Below are 22,811 nucleotides of genomic sequence, written 5' to 3'. Positions count from 1 at the left end.
ATACTAAGAAATTCCACCCGGACAAAATTCCTGCCTCGCCAGGCAGTCTAGTGTACAGAAAACAGTAAGCACTGTTAAAGCAAAGCAAAACAAAACAAAACAAAACACCACCCTGCAATCCAGTCCATTTCAACTAATAGTGACCTTACAAGGAAGCAGAAGGTCTCAACTTTGTCTCACGGCGCTGCCGGGCGCAATGTGCTGACTTTTCAGTTACCACTCCAATGCTTCACCTAATAGGCCTACAGGGATGGCTAGTTAGGAACATCTCAAGTTCTGGAGGAGGAGGAGGTTGTGTGGCAGGTGTTCTCTGCTTCATTTGGGGGACACTTTGCTGATCATGGTTAATTTTGCACTGCTTTGCTTGGAAAATATTGCATTAAGATGTAGTTGATGTTGATTGCTGAGTTGTCAAATCTTGCGCAGAGTGCAGCAGAGTGAAGGGTTGTGTCTGGGAAGCAGAAGAGAGTGAAAACCAATTCCCCAAGAAAAACAGAAATGACCAACATCGATCCCCTTGAGTAAATGCGGTCCTTTCCTGGCAAGTTAGGGAAAGGCCCAGGGTTCAGTCCCCAAAGAAGAGAAGTGTCACGCCACAGGGTGGTGAGGTTCCGGGGCTTGGGGTAGGAGAGGGGGTCACGCAGCCGGCTTGGCCTGATTCCAGGGCGCCAGGGGCGGGCCCTGGCTGAGGGGGGAGGGGGCGGGGCGGAGCCGCGATGGCAGGACGCGTCACGTGACCCGGCCAAGCTCACTAGCCCGCCTCCCTGCAGACTGGGACCAGACTTCGCGCGTTCCTCCTCAGTGCCTGTTCCCGGTGGCTTCGAGGGCGTGCAGGCTCTGGACTGCCGGCGGAGCGCTGCGAGGCGCAGGCGGAGCAGGTACGACAACCGGAGGGGTCCCTGAAGCTGGGGTGGGCGAGCGGTCGCGGTGGGCGGAGCCGCCCCACGGGGGTCTAGGCAGCCGGATCGGGGCGACGTGGAGCCCGTGGCCGCTGCAGATCCGCGGTTGCAGCCACCAGGGCACTTGCGGGATGGAGTGAGCGGCCGCACAGAGCTGCAAGCCTCTCCAGGGGAAGAGACTGGCCGGCCCTGCAAGGGGGGTGGCTGGAGGTAAAGACCTTTGGGAAAGCACCTGCATCTCCCTCCCACCACCTCCGGCTTCTCCAGCACTTTGCTCAGCCTCGTTCTCTTTCGTGCAGCAGGGGGGTGGGGGTGGGTGGGGGGTTTGAGCGGGGAGGGAGGGGACCAGAGCTGTCTGCCACAGCAGCCCCCCCCCCTGCAGGTCTGAAGGTCCTGAAGGTGCACTTGGTGTTTGGTGGATCAGGAGAAGGAAACCTCCAGGTCAGTGAATGGGACTTTGGTGAGGGGGACCTTGGGGCCCGGGAGCTGGGGCCGTGGCAAGCCCAGTTTGAGATGAAACCCTTATCATTCTCCCTCCACCTTCCTACCCCCCCCCACCCGCTCCCCCCTTCCCCATCCTCCATTTTGATGTCTGCAGAGGCCTGGCAATGGAGAGACAGGAAAAATGGTGGGCTTGGGGGAGGGTGGGAAGAGGAGGACTGGGAGCCCCCTAGAGGGCGCCCTAGTCACTCAGGTGGGAAAATTGAAATTTAAAAGTCAAACAACCCCCCCCCCCAAAATGTCTGCTAAACATTGGGCTGCTAACTTCAAGGTTGCCAGTTCAAACCCACCAGCCCACTCTACTGGGAGAAAACTGAAGCTGTCAGCCTCGGCAAAGATTTACAATTGCCGAAACCCAATATAGTGTTGCTATGAATGGGAATAGGAGCCTTGCGGTGTAGTGGGTAGCGCCTTGGACTGTTAGCTGCAAGGCCAGCAGTTGGAAGTTACCAGCGCGCACCATCGGAGAATGGTGAGGCTTTCCACTAGCATCAAGATTTACAGCCTTGGAAACCCACAGGGGTACTGCAACTCTTTCCTACAGAGTCGCTGTGAATCGGAATTGACTCCATTGCAGTGGGTCCTTTGGAATTGTGAGGGGTCCAGAGCAGGGCATCGGCTCTCAGTGCTTATCGACTTTAGTGGCATTCAGTCCCTTCTCTCGCCTTTGTCTCATAGGAGTCATGGCGTCCAAAGAGGAACAAGTGGGAAAAAATCTCAACGTGGAAGACGCCCGCCAGGAAAATGAAACGGAGAGAGGAAAGCCGACCTCTGCGAAGGAGGATGGAAAACGCCCTCAGGGAGGGCGGGAAGCCCGCGAGCCGGGAGGAAATGTGAAGCAGGGGCGGGTCTGGCGACTTGCCCCGAATTTTCGATGGGGATTATCCAATAAGCATGTTGTACACAATGAAGGGGGAGATGATGCAGAAAGGATCGCAGGGCAGATGATACAAGTCAGGAGAAAGATTAGGGAGCAGCAGATGAGGCATTACATGCGCTCTCAAATTCCTGAACCAGATAACCATGACGACTTTTGCCTTATACCTTAAGTATTACCAAGCTTAGCCCTGGAGTTAGATTGGGCCCTCCACTTGCAAACTGCTTTACAACTTGTGTTACTATGATGTAGTTTAGCTGCCAACCTTTTGGTGTTTCCGCTTACCAGTTTCTAATCAAATATTGTTTTGTGTCACTTTGGGAATTTCTGTCAGCAGGGCAATTGTACCCATTTTTAGGAAGACAATTAAATTTTCATATTGTGAAATTAATAAAGCAGTTTAAAAGGCAATCTGTATTCCAGTGGTTTCCGCTATCTCTCCAGCACCCCACCCCCCTTATTCTGTTTGGTTAATTGCCTCTTCCCTGTTTCCTGAACTCAATCTCAAATCTATTTGACCATTATTTTTTATGCTCAACCAATCAGGAACATTTGTACCCATAATTCTACATCTGACAATCATTTTAAGAATGTAGGCCCTGGTTTTTTAGAGTCTGCTAGAATGAATATTTAAGTTCAGTAAGCAAAACATCAAAAAGGAAAAGCATAGGACCTTAATATAGATTGACCAGTGGAGTGGTAGGGATAGTGACAAACTGGAGGATGTACGCTGAGAGGACAAACAAATTGTGCCTGAAGGCCACATATGCCAGGGGTACCTGAAGTTCTTGGCCCCTCATGATTACTCTCTGCATTTTTTTTAACCAGTCAATGTCTGTCTGGTCTTTCCCTTACCAGATGAAGCCACTGAGGTTTAGAGATGTTAAGTACCTAAGTACCTAGGCTACACCGTGATGTGTATCTTGTGAGGGGGGATCTACCCTATGCCCTTTTCTATGATGCCTTGTCATCTACAGATGCAGGATCCTTAGGCTGTGCATGAATTACCTTTGGTTTCCCCTATTTCCAGCAACCCCCAACCTGACTCATAGTGACTATGTAGGGTTTCCAAGGCTGTACATCTTTAGAGGGGCCTCTTCTTTTTCCCGTGGAGCAGCTGGTGGGTTTGAACCACAGACCTTGAGGTTAGCAGTCCAGTTTTTAATAGCACCACAAGGGCTCTGTATTTCCAGTACAGGCATTTTAATTTTTAGAACATTAGAGCAGACAAAAATCTAAAGTTCTGATCACCATCCATTGTGCTATGGGCAGGTAAGTGTGTGGGTCACAAACAGCAATGTGAACAGCACACACGTGTCAGAGTCCCTCACCCTTGAGTAATATTGATTGTTCTTTTGGGACACTTCAGTTTTAAACAGGAAGAATGGTGTCCTTAGAAAATACATTTCTCATTGTGGGTCACAGTCAAAAATGTGAAAGTCACCTGTTCAGTTCCACTTCTTTTCACAGGCGAGGAATATGGGTAGGAAAATGATTTTCCTAAAGTGACACAGCCAGGTAGTGGTAGAGCTGGGAGCAGAGCCCACCTTCCTGGTCCCCCCAACACCCCATTCTTAGCTTAGGGTGCTTGGCTTCTGAAGGTGAGGTACTTTGATTTGTACCATCTCAACATGGCACTTTGGGCACCTTCAAAGGACCGAAATGTATTCCTTGTCGATGCTCTTTGAGTTTGATGAGCAACAATGAAGTCTGAAGGGGAGTGGCAGGACCGCCCTTGCTAGCCTCAGAACATGAGCAGGTACATTGCTGTGGTGGGAAAAATGCCTCAGCACAATTTTCCTGGCCTTTTAAAAATTGCCAATGCAGGCCTTAATTTTCTTCAACTCTTTCTAATAAGCTCCTAGAATTGTTCTGTGTCCACTGCGATGATCTTTGACCCTGGAACAGTCACCGTAACCGCCTGAGGTGATAGCTTGGCTTTAACTTGATCTGGTCCAGCAGATACCCAGCAGAAGCCACAGTTGCGGTGCTGTCAGGTAAGTGTGAGTACTGTGAAATGCTAGCTTGGCGGTTCAAACACACCAGCGATTATGTGGGAGACAGATGAGGCTCTCTGCTCCCCAAAAGATTTACAGCCTCAGATGCTCTATACAGGGTTGCTTTAAGTTGTAATGGGCTCATTGGCATTGGTTTATTTATTGATTTTTCTGAAGGTACCCTAACAAGTCTAAGATGTGCATTATTGAGAGAACTTGTCTGCAGCCATCAATTATCTGCAGAGCCATATTTAAACATGTTTTGTCTGCAGTCAACCGTGTGTATAGGAACTGAACCTCTAGTTAATGCCCCCTGTGTGTGTTTCTTTTATTGATGAACAATTTTAAAGCTTTTTGTAGCTATCTTCCAACAGCAAGATCACTCTCCGAAGAAGCACAATACAATGATCACATTCAGGAAATTTACTGCAGGTACAATGCTATTAACCAATTGACAGCATCAATCAAACATTGCCTTTGGTTGATATGTCTTTAAGTCTAAACAAGTTTCTCTAACTTTTTCTCCTGGCATTGATATTTAGTCCAGGATGTGGAACAATGGATACCTTGCTGATATGATCAGAAAATGGAACAGTCCCTTTGAAAAACGGATCATTTTTCTTGAAAAGTAAGTGTTCACCTTTTCTGTGACCTCACAATTCCCTCTGTAGATATTTACCCCAGAGTAGTCAGAACACATATGCACAAAAAGACTTGAACAAACATGTTCATAAATGCTAGATTTATAATGGATGAAAATGGAAACAACTCCTCTAACACTTTCTAAATGGATAAACAAATCATTGTATATTCACACTATGAAACAATAAAAAAGGAATTACAATCCATAATGACTATGAAGATGAATCTTTAAAGGCATTATACTGAGGGACAGATTATAAATACAAGAATATTTACTGACTGATTTCCCTTATATCAAGTTCTTCAACCGAAAACGAACCATCATTGACAGAAATCCGCTGAGTGGTTACTTGGAGTGATGGTTGGGAAGAGGGATGGGAAACTTTCGGATGTGATGGAAATGGCCTATTTAACACTCACCTACCTGCATACACCTGATCATTATACTTCATTAAAAAAGAGAGACTTGCAAGGATTGTAAATTATTTAATCAAAATTCAAAGAAGGGAATCATATCATAGCTTACTTTGTGAGATTCTGATAGTAGAAAGGTATGGATGACAGTGGGAGCCCAAAATGCATTCACAGAATCTTCACAGGGACTAAGCCTCTTGTGATTCCCCTCTAATCATGATTGCCGATGGGAATAACCTGGTGATCAGACACAGTATTGGAGAGACGACTATAGTAGATGAACATGATTTAGATCTGAAGGGTTAAAGCAAACCTTGTCACTTGAACTCCCTGCTGATACATTTTGAGCTTGCTCTGGTTGTTAATATTTTCTTGTTTCTTCATATTAGGGTTTATCTCTGTTGTATTTTGTCATTGAGAGCAGCCTTCGTGAATCTTGGTTATGTGCTCTTCTGGCTTTTGGTATAGGAACCTGCGGAGACGACAGCTAGAATAATGGTTCCTGGAGGGCACAGTGCGGAAAACGGGGAGGGGTCAGGGGAGCCGACATCCAGCAGTTCAAGAAGGAAGAAAATGTTTTGCCACTGATTTTGATACCAATTGTACAACACTGCTTGATATGATTGAATGATGGAATGGTATGATGTCTGGTTTAGCTCTTAGTAAAATAGTTTGGAAAAAAAGGAGAGGGTGTGTGTGTGTGTAAATCTGAATATAAGCATCACGAAAGCGGAAACTTCGTTTTTTCCCAGGCTAGCTCCAGGACATAGCCAAGTTCCAGGGCACAACAGGAGCTCAATAAATACCAAAAAAAGAGAGAGAAATAGCTCTTTGCAGTCATCTCTATCAATGGCTATGAAATGCGTAATGGCGATGTTTACCTTCAACCCTTAGATTGTATCGGTATCTCGTGTAGTTGAAGTCTGATATTATAAATCTACCTCCTGCACTACCAAAATGTCTATTACGTTATAGGGGTCAGAGATAAGAAAATAACTGAATACGGGTTTTGCTGACTTTAAAACCTATGCTTTACCTGCCTGTTTCCACTTTCCATGGAGAGCGTCCAGGGTTCAGGGACAATGGAGAAGAGTGATGAGTATGTATCAATGCGGGGTCATGTCTATGTGGTTGGATAATATTTATCTTTCCACGTAGATAATTATATCAGGCAGTTAGATATAGAGTCTCATAAGGGAAGTCTTGGATGGATAAATGGATTTGGGGTAACATTATCTGACACATAGTAGGCATCAAGTTAATATTTGTTTAATAAGTAAATAAATGAACTATAAATGGTGGAAGCTCTAGCAAATGCACCGGAGAGGATATCTTTCCAGTATTTTTTCTGCTGATGTACATTTGAAGTAGAATGAAGAATCATAGTGTCATAATGCTCTAAATGTAATGTGTATTACCATTTTATTTTTGCAATATTAAATATAATTGGAGAATATTTAGCAAATAGATACGATGTGCCACCTTGTGGCCAAATTCAGAACTAGTTCATGAAATAAACCCGCAAGTATCCACTTAAAATTGATTTTTAACAAAAAATTACTAAATGACAACAGAGATAACATTTTCAAGAAAGAGTGCCAGTAAAATTGAATCTCCACCTGCAGAAGAATGAAACAGGAACCACAGCACAACTCAAGATGGATCATAGACCTAAATGCAGATTCCAGAGTGACAAAGATCATCAGTGAGAATATGGAGACAAATTTAAGGGCCTTGTAGAGAGTGGACAGACTGGCAAACATAACAAGGAAGCATACACAGAAGAAGACAAAGTACGTGACCGGGATCCACTGAAATCAAGAAACTTATGTGCATCAAAAGACTTCATCAAAGAGTAAAAGCGAACCCACGGACTAGTGGAGATCTTTCGTAATGACACAACGAATGTGAGGCTAACCTCTAAAATGAACAGAAAACAGCAATACCGCAATAATAAAAAGAAAGAATCCAAGGAAAAAGTGGGTAAAGGTTATGAGCAAAGATTTCACCAGAAAGGAGATCCATAGATAGTGCTAACAAAAATGAAAATAACATCCCCGCCTCCCCCCACCCCACCCCATCAAAATAACAAAAACAGAAAACAACAAATGCTGGAGAAAGTTTGGAGAGATTGGAATTCTCGCATAGTGCTGGTGGCCCTGTAAAACATGCAACCGTTGTGGAAAGTGACGTGACACTGCTTCAAACAATTGGGAATAACAATTCCATATTTTTATTCCAGCAATACCTCTGCTGGGTATATACCTTAAAGAAGTAAGAGCCTTAACATGGACTGACATACGCACTTCCTGTTCATTGCAGTACTGTTCACAATAGCAGGAAGTTGGAAACATCCCAAATCCTCATCAGTAGAAGAATGGATAGAGAAACTTTGGTGTATATACACACACACAGTGGAATACGATGTTTCTAGGTACCATCGAGTTGGTTCTAACGCACAGTGACCCCATGCACAACAGCATGAAACACTGCCCAGTCCTGCATCTCCACAATTGTTCCTGTGCTTCAGCCCATTGTTGCAGCAATTGTGTCACTCCATCTCATTGAGGGCCTCCTCCTCCTCCTCCTCCTCTTCCTTCTTCTTTTCTGCTCCTCTATCCAGCATGAAGCTCTTCTCCACTCTCCTGGCAACATGTCCACACTATGTAAGAACAAGTCTCGCCATTTTGGCCTTGGAGGAGCATTCTGGTTGTACTTCTTTCAAGACAGATTTGTTCATTCGTTGGGCAGTCCATGGTATTTTCAAGATTCTTTCCCAGGACCATAATTCAAATGCATCGATTCTTCTTCAGTCTTCCTGATTCAATGTGACAACATTGGTCGGAGTTAAAGTTATTATGTGGTATAAATTAAAATAGACCAGCATTTTGGTAGAAATTTGGAAATTTGTCATAAATCATTTTGTTGGCCTCCATACATGTTAGTTCCTCTTGATTCTATGAGCTTTTTCTTTCCCAACTGAAAGGTATTTCTGGTTAAAACATAATACATTTCACTAGCCAGAGAATATTTTTAAAAGTAAAAGTAGGAATGTATAGTAACTAGAGCAAGAGAGCAGTATATTTCCAAATTTGTTATAAAGAACTAGTATAAAAATGTTTTCACTTATCCTTTTGCTCCTAAATTGAGTCTTTCATTAAATATGTATATTTTAAATGATTTTCATCAGTGCATATTGAGCCATTAGAAAATAGAAATGAAATATGGTTTAATACATTATCATATAAAATAATGAGGATCTTATAATTTAAGATGACAGAAATTTTTAAAAATCATTTTATTAGGAGCTCATACAACTTCTATCAAAATCCATACATACTTCAATTGTGTAAAGCACATTTGTACATTCGTTGCCCTCATCATTCTCAAAACTTTTGCTTTCCACCCATGCCCCTGGCATCAGCTCCTCATTTTTTCTGCTCCCTCCCCACTAACCCCACTCTCATGAACCCTTGATAATTTATACATTATTATTTTGTCATATCTTGCTCTGTCCCACGTCTCCCTTCCCCCACTTTTCTGTTGCATGTCCTCCAGGAAGGAGGTCACATGTAGATCCTTGAAATCAGTACCCACCCTCCATATGCCCTCCCAGTATTGCCCCTCACACCGCTGGTCCTGAGGGGATCATCTGTGTTTCCAGTTCCCATCTGTACCAGTGTACATCATGTGGTCTAGTCAGACGTGCAAGGTAGGATTCAGATCATGACAGTGGGAGGGTAGCAGGTGAGAGAAAGCATTTGGGAACTAGAGGAAAGTTGGTTTTTTCATCGATGCTATATTGCACCCTGACTGTCTTATCTCTTCCCCAAGACCCTTCTGTAAGGGGATGTCCAGTGGCCTACAAATGGGCTTTGGGTCTCCACTCCGCACTCCCCCGTTCATTCACTAAGATAAGATGTTTTGTTCTGATGATGCCTGATACCTGATCCCTTGACACCTTGTGATCGCACAGGCTGGTGTGCTTCTTCCATGTGGGCTTTGTTGCTTCTGAGCTAGATGATCGCTTGTTTACCTTCAAGTCTTTAGGACCCCACACACTATATCTTTTGATAGCCGGGCACCATCAGCTTTCTTCACCACATTTAGTTGTTCACCCACTTTGTCTTCAGCGCTTGTGTTGGGAAGGGGAGCATCACAGAATGCCAATTTAATAGAAGAAAGTGTTCTTACATTGAGGGAATACTTGAGTGGAGGTCTAATGACCCTCTGCTACCATAATACTAACCCAATATATATATGTACATATATATTTCTCCATCCTCATGTATAAATATATTTACATATGTCCATGTCTTTATCTAGACCTCTATAAATTCCCTCTGCCTCCCATCTCTTTCCTCTATTTCCATTGACTTCCCCCCTGTCCCACTGTCATGCTCAGTCCCAACCAGGGTTTCAGCAATTCCTCTTAGTTACATTACCCTTGATCACAACCTCCTCACCACCGATTTGGATCACTTGTTGTTTCCTTTTCCCTGGGTTTATTAACACCACTACCTTTCCCCCCACCTCCCTGTCTTTCATGCCCCCATGGAACTATCAGTCCAGTTGCTTTCTCCTCCATTTATTCATCCAGCCCATCTTATTTAGACAGACCTGCGGAGATAATAACATGCACTAAAACAAGACAGAGCAAAACCAAGCAACAATATACGACAAAAACAACAACAAACTAATGACAAAAACAAAACAAAACTCAACAAGAAAGAAAAGCTTGTAGTTAGTTCAAGGGCTGTTTGTTGGCCTTTAGAAGTGTTTTCTAGTCCAGTCTGTTGGGGCACCATGCCCTGGCCCCAAAGTACACCTTCTGCATTCCCTTGGGACCTTGCTGCTCCATTCCCTTGCTGTTCAGTTGCACCCTCTTAATGTTTTGCCTCGGTGTGGCAGAACCCGATCAGGTGCAATTCCCTCACTGTGTATCTGAAGGGCTATGGGTCAGTGAGGGACGTCATGTCTCATAGTGGGGCCAGCCATCTGGTCCTCACTGTCGACTGTCTGCTCTAATTGGGAGCATCGATCTCCTGGCCTGGTGGGCCATGATGTGCTCCACTCTCTCCTCCTGCCCCTTCATCTGCTCCCGTATGCTCCGATAAGATATGTCCCTCTTCTGGAGCTGTAGATTCAGTGAAGTCCTTGGAAATAATTTCTTCTGAGAGGAAGGGCAGGTACCCGCTTAGTAGTTGGTGTTGGGGCTAGCCCCCCACACCTCTCCACTGGTTCCCTACCCCACAGAGACATGTTGCATTCACATCTTGGAGCACCTGGTTGAAGTCTGGTCCCTCTTTCCCTGTGGAGACACAAACAATATTCTCCCCTTGGGGGGTTAGTGCCCCATTCCCCCGCTACCCTTTTCTTTATTATTATTATTTTCCTTTCCCCACCTCCTTTTTAGTTGTCTACCATGTGTATCCCTGTATTTGGTCTGGTCCCTGCCATATTACCTGGTCTTCACCCCAGGAATGTTTGTATAGCGTAGCTTTTTCCCCTATGCCCCTTTTGCCTTTTTTAAAAAAAAGCTTACCTCAGCAGTCTTTCTATATTTAATTCTGTGCTATCTTGAGGTCTGTTTTCTCTTTTTTGCCCTCTGGGTGAGGTTGTTCTATGTGGTGGTCTCTTATTTATGCTTGGTGAGTGTTGTTCTTCTGCCCATACTGGGTCGGAAAGGATCTTTTGTAGGGCTGGGTTTCTTCTAACGTATTCGTTGAGTTTTTCCTTGTCTGGGAAGACTCTTACTTCTCCATCTATCTTGATCGATAATTTGTCTGGGTAGAGTATTGGGTTTGCATTGTTTTCTTTCAATTTTTGGAATATGTTACTCCACTCTCGCCTCTTCATAGTTTCTGCTGATAGATCTGAGTGGATTCTTATTTAGGAACCTTTATATATATGTGATTGCTTGTTTTTCCCTAGCTGCTCTCATGATTTTCTCCTATTCCTCAAAGTTGGATAATTTAACTATTATGTGTCTTGGTGACTTCTTCTTGGGATTCAGCCTAGCTGATATTGTTTCAGTTTCCTGAATGGTTGCCTGGTTTTCATTCGTTAAGCTGGGGAAGTTTTCCTCCATGAATTCTCTCACTATTGTTGCAGATGAATTTCTTTGTGTGTCTTCCTCTGTTAAGCCAATAATTCTAATATTGTTCCACTTCATAGCATCAGACATAGCTCTTAAGTTTTCCACAGCTTCTCTGATGATCTTATTAGATTTTGGTTCGAGTTTGTTAAAGTCTGTTTGGCTGTCCTCCAAGTCAAGGATGCAGTTCTCTGATTCTTCCAGTTGCTTCTTGAGTTCCATGAGTCTGCTGCTGGTTTTTGTTATCTCCTCCCTAAGCTCCTGTATTTCTCTTTGATTTGTGGCTTTTACCTCTTCTATCATTTCATCCTTTTTTTGTATTGTTTCCCTCATATCCTGTATGCTTCCAAGCAGCATTCTGAAAATTTCATTCTGTGGCAGCTCAATGTCTGCTTCCTCTATGCATGTCATTATGTCCAGGACATCTGCCATTCCCTTTTGTTTCTCCCATTTTTTGTTGAGGTCGTTGGGGCTGATGGCTGTTTCCGTTGTGCTGTTTTAGAGGAGCCAGGTGCCATTTCCAGGGAGTCGAAGAGCACTGACTCTGAGAGACTTTTAGGAGTGCTTCTTCCAACTGCCTGTAGCTTATTTCACTATGGAATTAACATACCACTTTATCCTCCTGTGGCTTCCTTTTCAGGGGAGTGACCAAGAGGGTTGCCTGCTTTGGTGTTGCAGAGGTTGGGGAGAGGTTCCTGAAGTAGCTTGGAGTGTTGAGGAGTGTTGGCCGAGCTGCCTTATGCCCCCAGGCACACAGGCAGGAAATCCCCAGTAAGAAGTTGAGCAGAGTGTCCCCTGGTGGAAGTCTCCAGGGCCTTTCCCAAGCTCTCTAGTTACACAGGGAGGAGCTCACCTAGCTGGGTGTGGCACAGGAGTAAATCCCCTAGGGTAAGGGGAGAGGTATGGAGGTTAGCAGTTGAATGTGAGAGACCAAGAAGGAGACTAAGAGGAGTAAAAAGAGTTAAAAAGCAAGCCCGCTGAGCCTGTGGGAGGCAGGGGAGGGTGTGATACAGTGAAGAGATGGAAACAGAGCAACAATGTAGCTGAGTCGTGATCCCTGCCTGTAGAGCTGCAAGTGTTTAGTCCCTGCTCTGAGGCGGCAGCAGCAAGCTGTGGCTGTGTTGAGAAAAGGCCCCTGCACAGCCCTCCAAGACCGAGGGCTGGACAGAGAGGAGCTGTGAGGGTCTAGTCCCTGCCCCGAGGTGGGTGGTGGCAAACTATGGCTGTGTTGATACCATGGCACCCTACAGGCTCCAAATGGTCCTGGCTTTGGCAGAGATAGTGGTGGGGCCAAGGTCAAGCCCAACTGGCCTACACTGAGGTAAGCCAAAAGGCCCCAGCCCCTCAAAACCCTGTGGGCCTGTGCCTACTTATCTTTATGTTGCTCCTCTTGCATTCCAGCAGTGTTGAATTTCCCTCTAAGCAACTCTCCTGGGATGAATTATGTGGAGTTCCTCTGATATGTGTTACTCCGTCGCCATCTTGCTGGAAGTCCTTTCGATGACAGAAATTTAAGAGTATTCCATACCTGAAAATATAAGGAACTTTTAAAAGTTTAATAGTATTACTGACATATAAGTCACATATCATACAGTTCAATGGTTTAAACATATTATGGCTTAATGGTTTAAATGTGTATGCAATCATCACCACGAACAATTTTAGAACATTTTCTTCATTGTTATACTTATTACTATTATTAGCTCCCCATTTGCCCTTGAACTTCCCCTGCTATAACCCTATCAAAACTCAAACTTGCTGCCATCGAGTTGTTGCCCATTCTTAGTGACCTTACAGGGTAGAACTGCCCTTGTGGCTTTTTGAGACTGTAATTTTTTAAAAAACATTTTATTAGGGGCTTATACAACTCATCACAATCCATACATATACATACATCAATTTTATAAACCACATCTGTACATTCTTTGCCCTAATCATTTTCAAAGCATTTGCTCTCCACTTAAGCCCTTTGCATCAGGTCCTCTTTTTTTCCCCTCCCTCCCTGCTCCCCCCTCCCTCATGAGCCCTTGATAATTTATAGATTATTATTTCGTCATATCTTACCCTATCCGGCGTCTCCCTTCACCCCCTTCTCTGTTGTCCGTCCCCCAGGGAGGAGGTCACATGTAGATCCTTGTCATCAAAAATTCCCCCTTTCCAACCCACTCACCCTCTACCCTCCCAGTATCGCCCCTCACACCCCTGGTCCTGAAGGTATCATCCACCCTGGATTTCCTGTGCCTCCAGCTCCTATATGCACCAGTGTACAACCTCTGCTCTATCCAGACTTGCAAGGTAGAATTTGGATCATGGTAGTTGGGGGGTAGGAAGCATCCAGGATCTGGGGGAAAGCTGTATTCTTCATCGGTGCTACATCGCACCCTGACGGACTCATCTCCCCTAGATCCCTCTGTGAGAGGGTCTCCAGTGGCTGACAAATGGGCTTTGGGTCTCCACTCTGCACTTCCCCCTTCATTCACTATGGTAAGATTTTATTTTTTGATGATGCCTTATACCTGATCCATTTGGCACCTCATGATCGCACAGGCTGGCGTGCTTCTTCCATGTGGGCTTTGTTGCTTCTGAGCTAGATGGCCGCTTGTTCACCTTCAAGCCTTTAAGTCTCCAGACACTATCTGTTTTGATAGCCGGGCACCATCAGCTTTCTTTGCCACATTTGCTTATGCACCCGTTTGTCCTCGGCAATCATATCATGGAGGTGTGCACCCAATGATATGATTTTTTGTTCTTTGATGCCTGATAACTGATCCCTTTGGGACCACGTGATCACACAGGCTGGTGTGTTCTTCCATGTGGGCTTTGTTGCTTCTGAACTAGATGGCCTCTTGTTTATCTTCAAGCCTTTAAGACCCCAGACACTATCTCCTTTGATAGCTGGGCACCATCAGCTTTCTTCACCACATTTACTTGTTCACCCGCTTTGGCTTCAGCAGTTGTGTCGGGAGGGTGAGCATCATAGACTGTAAATTTTAAGGGCTTAACAAGCCTAATTTTTCTCTAACTGAGTGGCTAGTGGTTTGGAACCACTGACCTGGCACTGAACAGCCCAATATATAACCCCTATGCCACCAGGGCTTCATCTGTCATAACCCTAAGAAACTATTAATTCAATCAGTGTCTCTATAGATTTACCTATGTTACATTTCATAAAAAGAAAAACATACCCCCCAAACCACACAAAAACAATGACAAGATAAAACCTGAGAAAAACTTCAATAAAAAAGAGAGCAGAAAATAATTTTTAAAAACTAGAAAAAATTAATGTAGGTCAAGTGTGGGAGAACAAATGATAAGGTGTTTAAGTTTTAACCTAACTGCATCTGTGTAAATTCACTTCCAAATGCACTTTCTGATGGCAAGGCTATTTACATTCCTGGTCAATGTTCAGAGAATATTCATCAGAGGTTTAACACAGGCAGAGACCCTACAAATGGATTTTGGGCTTTCACTGTCATCTATAGCCTTCTACAAACTGGATGCTCAGAATTTAAGCTCTAATACTGTTCCCTCCTTTGGCATTGGATTTTATTATTTACAATCCTTGGATCACACAGGCTGGCATGTTTTTAAAGTGTGGATTTGGCTGACAAATCACTTAGGTGGCTGCTTGTTTGAAGACAATTCTTTAAGACATTAGACACTATTCTTTCTGATAGTCAGACACCAATTTATTTCCTCACAACACTTTGCTATAGCACTCATATCTTCAGTGATCTCTTCATGAGGCTGAGTATTGATTGGGGTTGTGTCATAAGAACTAACTCATTTTAGACTAGGGCTACAACTAAGTGCAGGCTCAAAATCCCTTCATATATCTATGGCTTATATGTATGCCTGGTCTACTTCAGAGACATCGTTTTCCTTTTCTTGGTGAACGTTGTAAATCCTCCTGATGGGGAGTATGGTAATTCTATTGGTAGTAGATTAATTTAGTTAGTAATACAGAATTTAACATATTACTGAGAAAAGGAAAGTATATATGTGTAGGACAATTTTTAGACTAACGTACATGGATATTTGACTTAAAATTGGATATGGGAGAAGGGAGGTAGGGAAAGGAAGTGGGTGTTAGGAAGCCCATGGACAAGGGAACAACAAGTGATCTTAAATTGATGGGAAGGAGGGTGTAGGATGCCTGCTAGGTCTTGATTAATGGCAATGTAACCGAGAAGAATTACTGAAACTCAAATGAACTCTGAACATGGTAGCTGGACAAAAAGAAAGTAAAAGGAAATAGAGGAAAGACCTAGGAGACAATGAACATTTAAAGAGGTCTAAATACAAGCATGTACACATGTAAATATATATATTTACATATATATAAATATATATAAGGATAGGGAAATAGATCTATGTACATATATTTATATGCTAAGTATCAAGGTAGCAGACAGATATTGGGTCTCTACTCAAGTTTTCCCTCAATGCAAGAACACTTTGTTCTATTAAACTGGCATTCCATGATGTTCACCTTCCTTACACAATTGCTGAAGACAAAATGGGTGTATAGCAAATGGGGTTAAGAAAGCAGATGGTGCCTGGCTATCAAAATATATAGCATCTGGGGTCTTAAAGGCTTGAAGACAAACAAGCAGCCATCTAGCTGAGAAGCAACAAAGCCCACTTGGAAGAAGCACACCAGCCTGTGTGATCATGAGATGTAGATAGGATCAGGTACCGAGCATCAAATAACAAAAAAAAAATCATATCATTGAGAATGAGGAGGAGTGCAGAGTGGGGACCCAGGGCCCATCTGTGGGCAATTGGACATCCTTTTGCAGAAGGGTCGTGGGGAGGAGACGAGCCAGTCAAGGTGCAGTGTAGCAATGATGAAACATACAACTTTCCTCTAGTTATTTAATGCTTCTTCCCCTCTACTGTCATGACTTCAATTCTACCTTACAAATCCGGCTAGACCAGAGTATGTACAGGTGTACAGGTAAGAGCTGGAAACACAGGGAATCCATGATAAATAGACCCCTCAGAAGCAATAATGCGAGTAGGGATACCAGGAGGGGAAGGGGAAGGTGGGGGGAGAAAGGAGTAAGAGATCACAAGGATCTACATATAACCTCCTCCCTGGGGGATAGACAACAGATACGTTGGTGAAGTGAGACATTAGTCAGTGTAAGACATTAAAAAATAATAATAATTTATAAATTATCAAAGGTTCGTGATGGAGGAAGAAGGGAGAGGGGAAAATGAGGAGCTGATACCAAGGGCTCAAGTAGAAAAATATTTTGAAAATGATGATGGCAACAAATGTATAAATGTGGTTGACACAATTAAGTATGTATGTATTGTGGTAAGAGCTGTATGAGCCTCCAATAAAATGATTTTAATAAGTGTCCTTGTTTCTCTGACAACTTATCAAATCCAACTTCTCTGTTTTTTGGGTTTCTTTTTTACTGCTCTTGGTGCATTATTTGTATTCCTAGATGCCTTAAGGATCTAAGGTATATTGTAATAATACTTTTTAAAAAGGAGAGAAAAAACTCAACCACTTGCGAGCAACTCAACAATACACTACACCCAACAAGAAGCAACAGATTATTGATTTGGACTATATTGTGTTCAGAATCTAATGATTAATAAGTACGATTCCCATGACTCTTATGAGCAAAAAATGCCACCTATCTCCATCCTCAACTTTTCTTTTTCTAACTGTGCTTTTGAGACTTGCTTAATAGTAGTCCATTAAAAAGAAACATTGCCAACTAGCGTTGGCAACATTGCCATCAAGTTGATGGTGGCTAATGGAAATCATATGTATGTCAGAGAGTAGAACTACATATTCCACAGAGTTTTCATAGGTGGTATGTTTCTTGGAAGTAGATTGCCAAGTGTCTCTGGGTAGACTTGAATCTCCAAGCTTTTAGATAGCAGCCAAGTACACACATTAACTGTCTGCAACCTGTGGTAATTATTGCATGCAGGAAAAAACTGGATAAAAACTGTGAAAACCTGTTTATCTATACATAGATTGCTAATTTAGCATATATTTATATCTATTAAATATAATTCAAGCTTTATGATTCCCCAAACAGGAATTGGACAAATATATAAAATCTATAAAAACCTTAATAAGTCTATGTTGTTAGGTGCTGACCCAATGTGTCAATGCAGAACTGCATCATATTATTCTAGGCTTTAATCTTCACAAAAGAAGATCACCAGGTCATTCTCTATAGAATCATTGGGTGCGTTCAGACTGCTAACTTTTTGTTAGCAGTTTAAGTTAAGCTTTTTGATTAAGCACCCTTATTCTTAGAATGCTTATCATTTGGATCACCAAGGCTCCTCCACAGACACATAATAGTGTTTGATGATAAGTTCATTGAGTTGACTTAACTCTAAACGAAAAATTCAAACTCAATGCCACCGGGTCAATTCTAACTCAGAGTAAAAAATAATTTTAATGCCAAAATCCGTGTCAGAATATGACATTAAACACATCACATCAGCAATCACTTAAAATTGAGATAGATATACTTCCAGAAAGTATAACAGCTTAATCCAGTAATCAGGCAGATGAGACAGATTCAAGGACAGAAGAGAAGTAAAACAGACCCAGGAGAGCAGGCTCCCTTGACACACTGAGCAAGAGGCACAATTCAGTCTCTGTGTGCATAAGCAGGGCCTGAGGGAGTGGGGCTTAACCAATTGCAGTCATAGCAGTATGAAATAAATGGAGGTTAACTGAAATTTCATATGAAAGGGAAGGCGAATCAGAGTCATTTATTGTCGCTGCCAAGAAAATCTAGGTTAGATTAGTCTTATTTGAATAATATTTCTTGACTCCCTTACACTTCCACTACCCATAGCAGAGAAACCCTTGTTTCTCTAAGGGGCAAACTGTGGGAAAGGAACAAATGTCAATCCCACAGATTCTCCCCAAACAGCTATGCTGCCTTAAAGTGAGCACATGGTTGGTTTTGTTACTTGTATAGACAAACATTCCCTGATTATCTCCTTCCACTGCTGTGCCCATCCCCCATCATACCTTCCCCCCCATGCTGGCATTAGGTTTCTTCACCTGTGAGTTTAGGGACTTTACTGTGATTACCACCCACCTATGTATGTAACTACTGAATACGCATGTCTTATGGCTACCTACAAATTGCCCCCAAACAATACTCTCTCTTCTCCAGTCCCCTCTCCTCTGGTCCTCTTTCCCTCTTCCTCCTTCCCCTGTTTCCCCTCTCTCCTGCCATCTCCTCCAGCACCTCCACGTGAACCACCAAAAAGGGCTGAGGTGAGCATGCTACCATGAAATGTGTCTGACGCCTTTATTTTACTCTTTCTCCTACCTCTCTTATTCTCTATGACTTTACTATAATCTTTATCTATCTTAACCATACAGTTGCACCTATGAACCCATGATAGTTGTTAGGGGCTGGTCTCCCCTCACAGAAAGCCTCCAATTACCTTGCGTGCCTGAATCTATTACAAGCACTTCATTCTGGTTTAGCACTAAATATTCTGTTTAGTACAACAACCTCTTAAACAGGAAATCCTCCCGCAGCATCATGAGAAATCACTGCTTTGATCAAACCAGGCTCACAGAGATATCCCAAAATTCTTGAAACCAAAATGAGCTCCAATAGTACAACAACAACATGGATCTTAGGACTGCTTTCAAATTATAGTGTGCTCTTGAAATTAAAGGTCAACCATACCAATCTGAGGGGCTTCCCCAACTCCCCCTAGTTCTCCCCCCGCCCCCACTACCCCTAGTTCACATTGCTGCTCCCTGGCTTCCCCTAGTATCCTTTTAATTTTATTGTTGTTCAGGTAGCTCTCTGGATAAAGACCTCAGGAGAATTTAATAGTGTCTAAGACACTTTTATAGTTTTTTTTCCGTGTAAATATACTATTTTTTATACAAAATATTATTGGCATACAATTAATATATCATATAATTCATTGGGTTAGACATATTAAAGAGTTGAGCAATCATCACCATGATAAATTTTTAGAAAATTTTCTTATTCCTTGTATTTGTTTTTATTAGCTCCCTATTTCCCCCCCAACTTCCTCTGTCATAACCCTAAGAAACTATTAATCTAGTCTCTATATATTTACCTATTCTGGATTTCATATAAATAAAAACATACAAAAACAAACCAAAACAACCCCAACAAGAATAACAAAATAAAACTGAGAAAATTTCTCAATATAAAGATGCTATACTTTGGGGCCAGGGTGTGGCATCTCGTCAGACTCGACCGGACAAAGCTCCTAAAGGTCAACAAACAGACCTGGAACTATTCATAGGCTTTTCTTCACTTTTTGTTGTTGCTTTGTTTTTTTTCTGTCTTGTTTTTGTGGTTATTATTGTTTCTGCATGTCTGTCTAGATAAGACAGGCAGGATGAACAGTCTGTGGGGGACACAGGAGATGGGGAAGTGGATGAAAGAAAGAGGGGTGTCAACAACTCAGGGACAAGGGAACAACAAGTGATCTAAAATCGATGGCAAGGGAAGATATATGATGCCTGGTGGGGCCTGATCAAGGGAAATGTAGCTGAGAGGAATTATTGAAACCTGATTGAAGGCTCAACATGATAGTGGGACAAGAGGAAAGTAAAAGGAAATAGAGGCAAAGGACATTTATAGAGGTCTAAATACAGGCATGTACATATATAAATATATTTTTATATAAGGATAGGGAAATAGATCTATGCACATATCTGTATATGTTAAGTATTAAGGTAGCAGACAGACATTGGGCCTCTACTCAAGTACTCCCTCAATACAAGAAAACTTTGTTCTAATAACCTGGCATTCCATGATGCTCACTTTCCTGACGCAATCACTGAAGACAAAATGGGTACATAAAGAAAGCTGATGGTGTCTGGCTATCAGAAGATATAGTATCTGGGGTCTTAAAGGCTTGAAGATAAACACGCAACCATCTAGCTGAGAAGCAACAAAGTCCACATGGAAGAAGCACACCAGCCTGTGTGATCACGAGGTGTCGATGGGATCATGTATCAGCCATCAAAGAGCCAGAACAAAAAAATCATATTAATGTGAATGAGGAAGAGTGTGGATTGGAGACCCCAAACCCATCTGCAGACGATTGGACATGCCCTTACAGAAGGGTCACAAGGAAGAGACAAGCCAGTCAGGGTGCAGTATGCACCATTGAAACATACAACTTTCGTCTCTTTCTTTAATGCTTCCTCCCTTCTACTATCATGACTCCAATTCTACCTTATAAATCCGGCTAGACCAGAGTATTTGCAGAGGTATAGATAAAAGCTGGAAACACAGGGAATGCAGAACAGATTAAACTCCCCGAGGACTAATAATGAGAGTAACGATATCAGGAGGGTAAGGGGAAGGTGGGGGGAGAATCACAGTCATCTACATATAACCACCTCCCAGAGGGACAGACAACAGAAAAGTGGGTGATGTGAGACATCGGTCAGTGTAAGACATGGAAAAATAATAATAACTTATAAATTATCCAAGGTTCGTGAGGGAGGAAGGGAGGGAGGAAATGAGGAGCTGATACCAAGGGCTCAAGTGGAGGCCAAAGTTTTGAGAATGATGATGTCAACAAATATACAAATGTGCTTGGCACAATGGATGTATGTATGGCTTGTGATAAGAGCTGTGCGAGCCCCCAATAAAATGATAAAATAATAAAAATACATGCTTTATTTGTGGATGCCGAGCAGCCTTCTTTTTCAAAGAAAGGGATGTTATTGCTGTGGATTTCAGTGGTCTTTGAATTACCTGAGCATAGGAAAGAGAGCAGAGTGAATTTCATTTTAAGTCATTTTATTTCTGAATTTATTTCTCAATATGTAGACGACGAGGACTGCTCCGGCAGTCAAATCTGTTGTTTATCTCTGGAACTTAATTATGCTTGGACCCAGTGGCTCATTTTGAGCAAGTCGCATTAGCGAGAAGAGAATGTAAAGTATGGTTGACAGTGTGTTTGTGGTAATTTGTGACAAATTTTTTCCCACTCAGTTCTTTGTTTATTCCTCCCGCCTCCATGCAGGTTCTGTAGAGAAAGGAGCAGATAAGTAAATTCACTGGTAAACAGTTAAGGGTATTGACTAGAATGAATCTTTCTATCTCCATCTCCATTGTGGGGCAGTAATTGGAGCACTGTTCTTTATTGCAGTAAAATGTCAAAGAAGTTCATGCTACCAAAACATGTATTTCCAATTATTTCACAACATATTTTTCATCGGCACTGTTAACTTTTATTTTCACTATATTTGTATGTATGCGTGGGTGTATACACTCTTTGCCACTTTTCTAAATCATAGTCCATTAAACACTTCCCAATATGTGTTCTATAGAAATGTTTTTAAAAAGAGATTGGATAATACTAATTAAGGCAAGGTGTTATTTCCAGCTGCTGCAGATCAGTACTGTGTTACATTAAAGCTATGTTTTGTGATAAGTTTAAGCACAAAAGAACAGCTGAGAAAATACATATTTCAAGACGTACAGGTATGTCAAATAAATGTTCCTTTTAAAGAAAAGTCTGTGCTATAACTACCACTTTTGCTTGCAGAACTGTGGCAAGACACAAAGGCTAATTATGCATTACAATTGTTATTAATTTCAGTAGAAACTGTTAAGGCTAAATTGTGATGTGTTCACTTCTAATTCTTATTCTAATCTAAATCTTTCAATGTATTTCTTTTAGCATGTTATTTTTTCCTCTCTAATTGTCAAGTCATTTTCCTATGGAATCAGATTTTATTTCTTCTTTATTTTCCTGATAATGATTTTGAATTAAGGAGGAGAAATTTAAATGCATTTTATGACTCATCATAACTGTCCTGTGAATGTCTTTAATCTACTACATGATAAGATTCATTTGTTGCCCAGGAATATAATTTTCCCCTGCACAAGTTTGAAGTAATGTAGTCCAGTTCTATGAATGCCAATCAATAGCCATTAAACTCTGTGGAAAACAAATGCTTAAGCCAAAGGGAACAAAGAGCAGTAAAAATGGAGATGAAGTAGTTAAAAGCTGTTATATAATTTTAGTCTACTGTAACTTGTTTTGAGACTGTACACAAGTCTATAGGTTAATGTACATATAGTTCAGTAAATTTCACTTTTAATAGCAGTAATATTTGTGTTGCTTAGGGCACATTCAAATAGAAGGGCACATTCAAATAGAAGAAATATATTGTTACACCATTCTGCCGCACCTACCCTTTTACAGCAGAATCCATTGCAGGATCGTCATACAGTTCCAGGTTTTCTGTAATTTTAACTTTTGTCAAGCCCATTTTCTGCTTAGGTGTGAACACTTAAGGTTTGACTCTAAACGGAATGAAATTCTTAAAAAGGCCTGAAAGTCATTCCTAGGTGATTTTACTG

The 22,811-nt window shown here is 42.3% G+C and overlaps 1 protein-coding gene across 2 annotated transcripts; it reads left to right on the top strand.

Moving 5' to 3' along the window:
• Window positions 1-751: 751 nt before the first annotated feature.
• Window positions 752-2,680, top strand: BEX4 (brain expressed X-linked 4). 2 transcript variants are annotated; one of them, XM_075538532.1, is made up of 4 exons: window positions 769-878; window positions 998-1,109; window positions 1,282-1,340; window positions 2,079-2,680. In XM_075538532.1, exon 4 carries the CDS (start codon window positions 2,084-2,086, stop codon window positions 2,447-2,449), a length of 366 nt encoding a protein of 121 aa, XP_075394647.1. In that variant the 5' UTR covers window positions 769-878; window positions 998-1,109; window positions 1,282-1,340; window positions 2,079-2,083; the 3' UTR covers window positions 2,450-2,680. The 2 variants fall into 2 exon arrangements, with proteins under 2 accessions (XP_075394646.1, XP_075394647.1); XM_075538531.1 differs by lacking the exon at window positions 998-1,109 and having other exon boundaries at window positions 752-878.
• The last annotated feature ends 20,131 nt before the right edge of the window (window positions 2,681-22,811 follow it).

Source organism: Tenrec ecaudatus, chromosome X (assembly GCF_050624435.1).
Source record: "Tenrec ecaudatus isolate mTenEca1 chromosome X, mTenEca1.hap1, whole genome shotgun sequence".
Lineage (NCBI taxonomy): Eukaryota > Metazoa > Chordata > Mammalia > Afrosoricida > Tenrecidae > Tenrec > Tenrec ecaudatus.
This window is presented reverse-complemented; position numbering and strand designations above follow the sequence as displayed.

Bases quoted from the DNA above. Each gene is read 5' to 3' on its own strand.
- BEX4 (XM_075538531.1), top strand. From the start codon at position 2,084: ATGGCGTCCAAAGAGGAACAAGTGGGAAAAAATCTCAACGTGGAAGAC.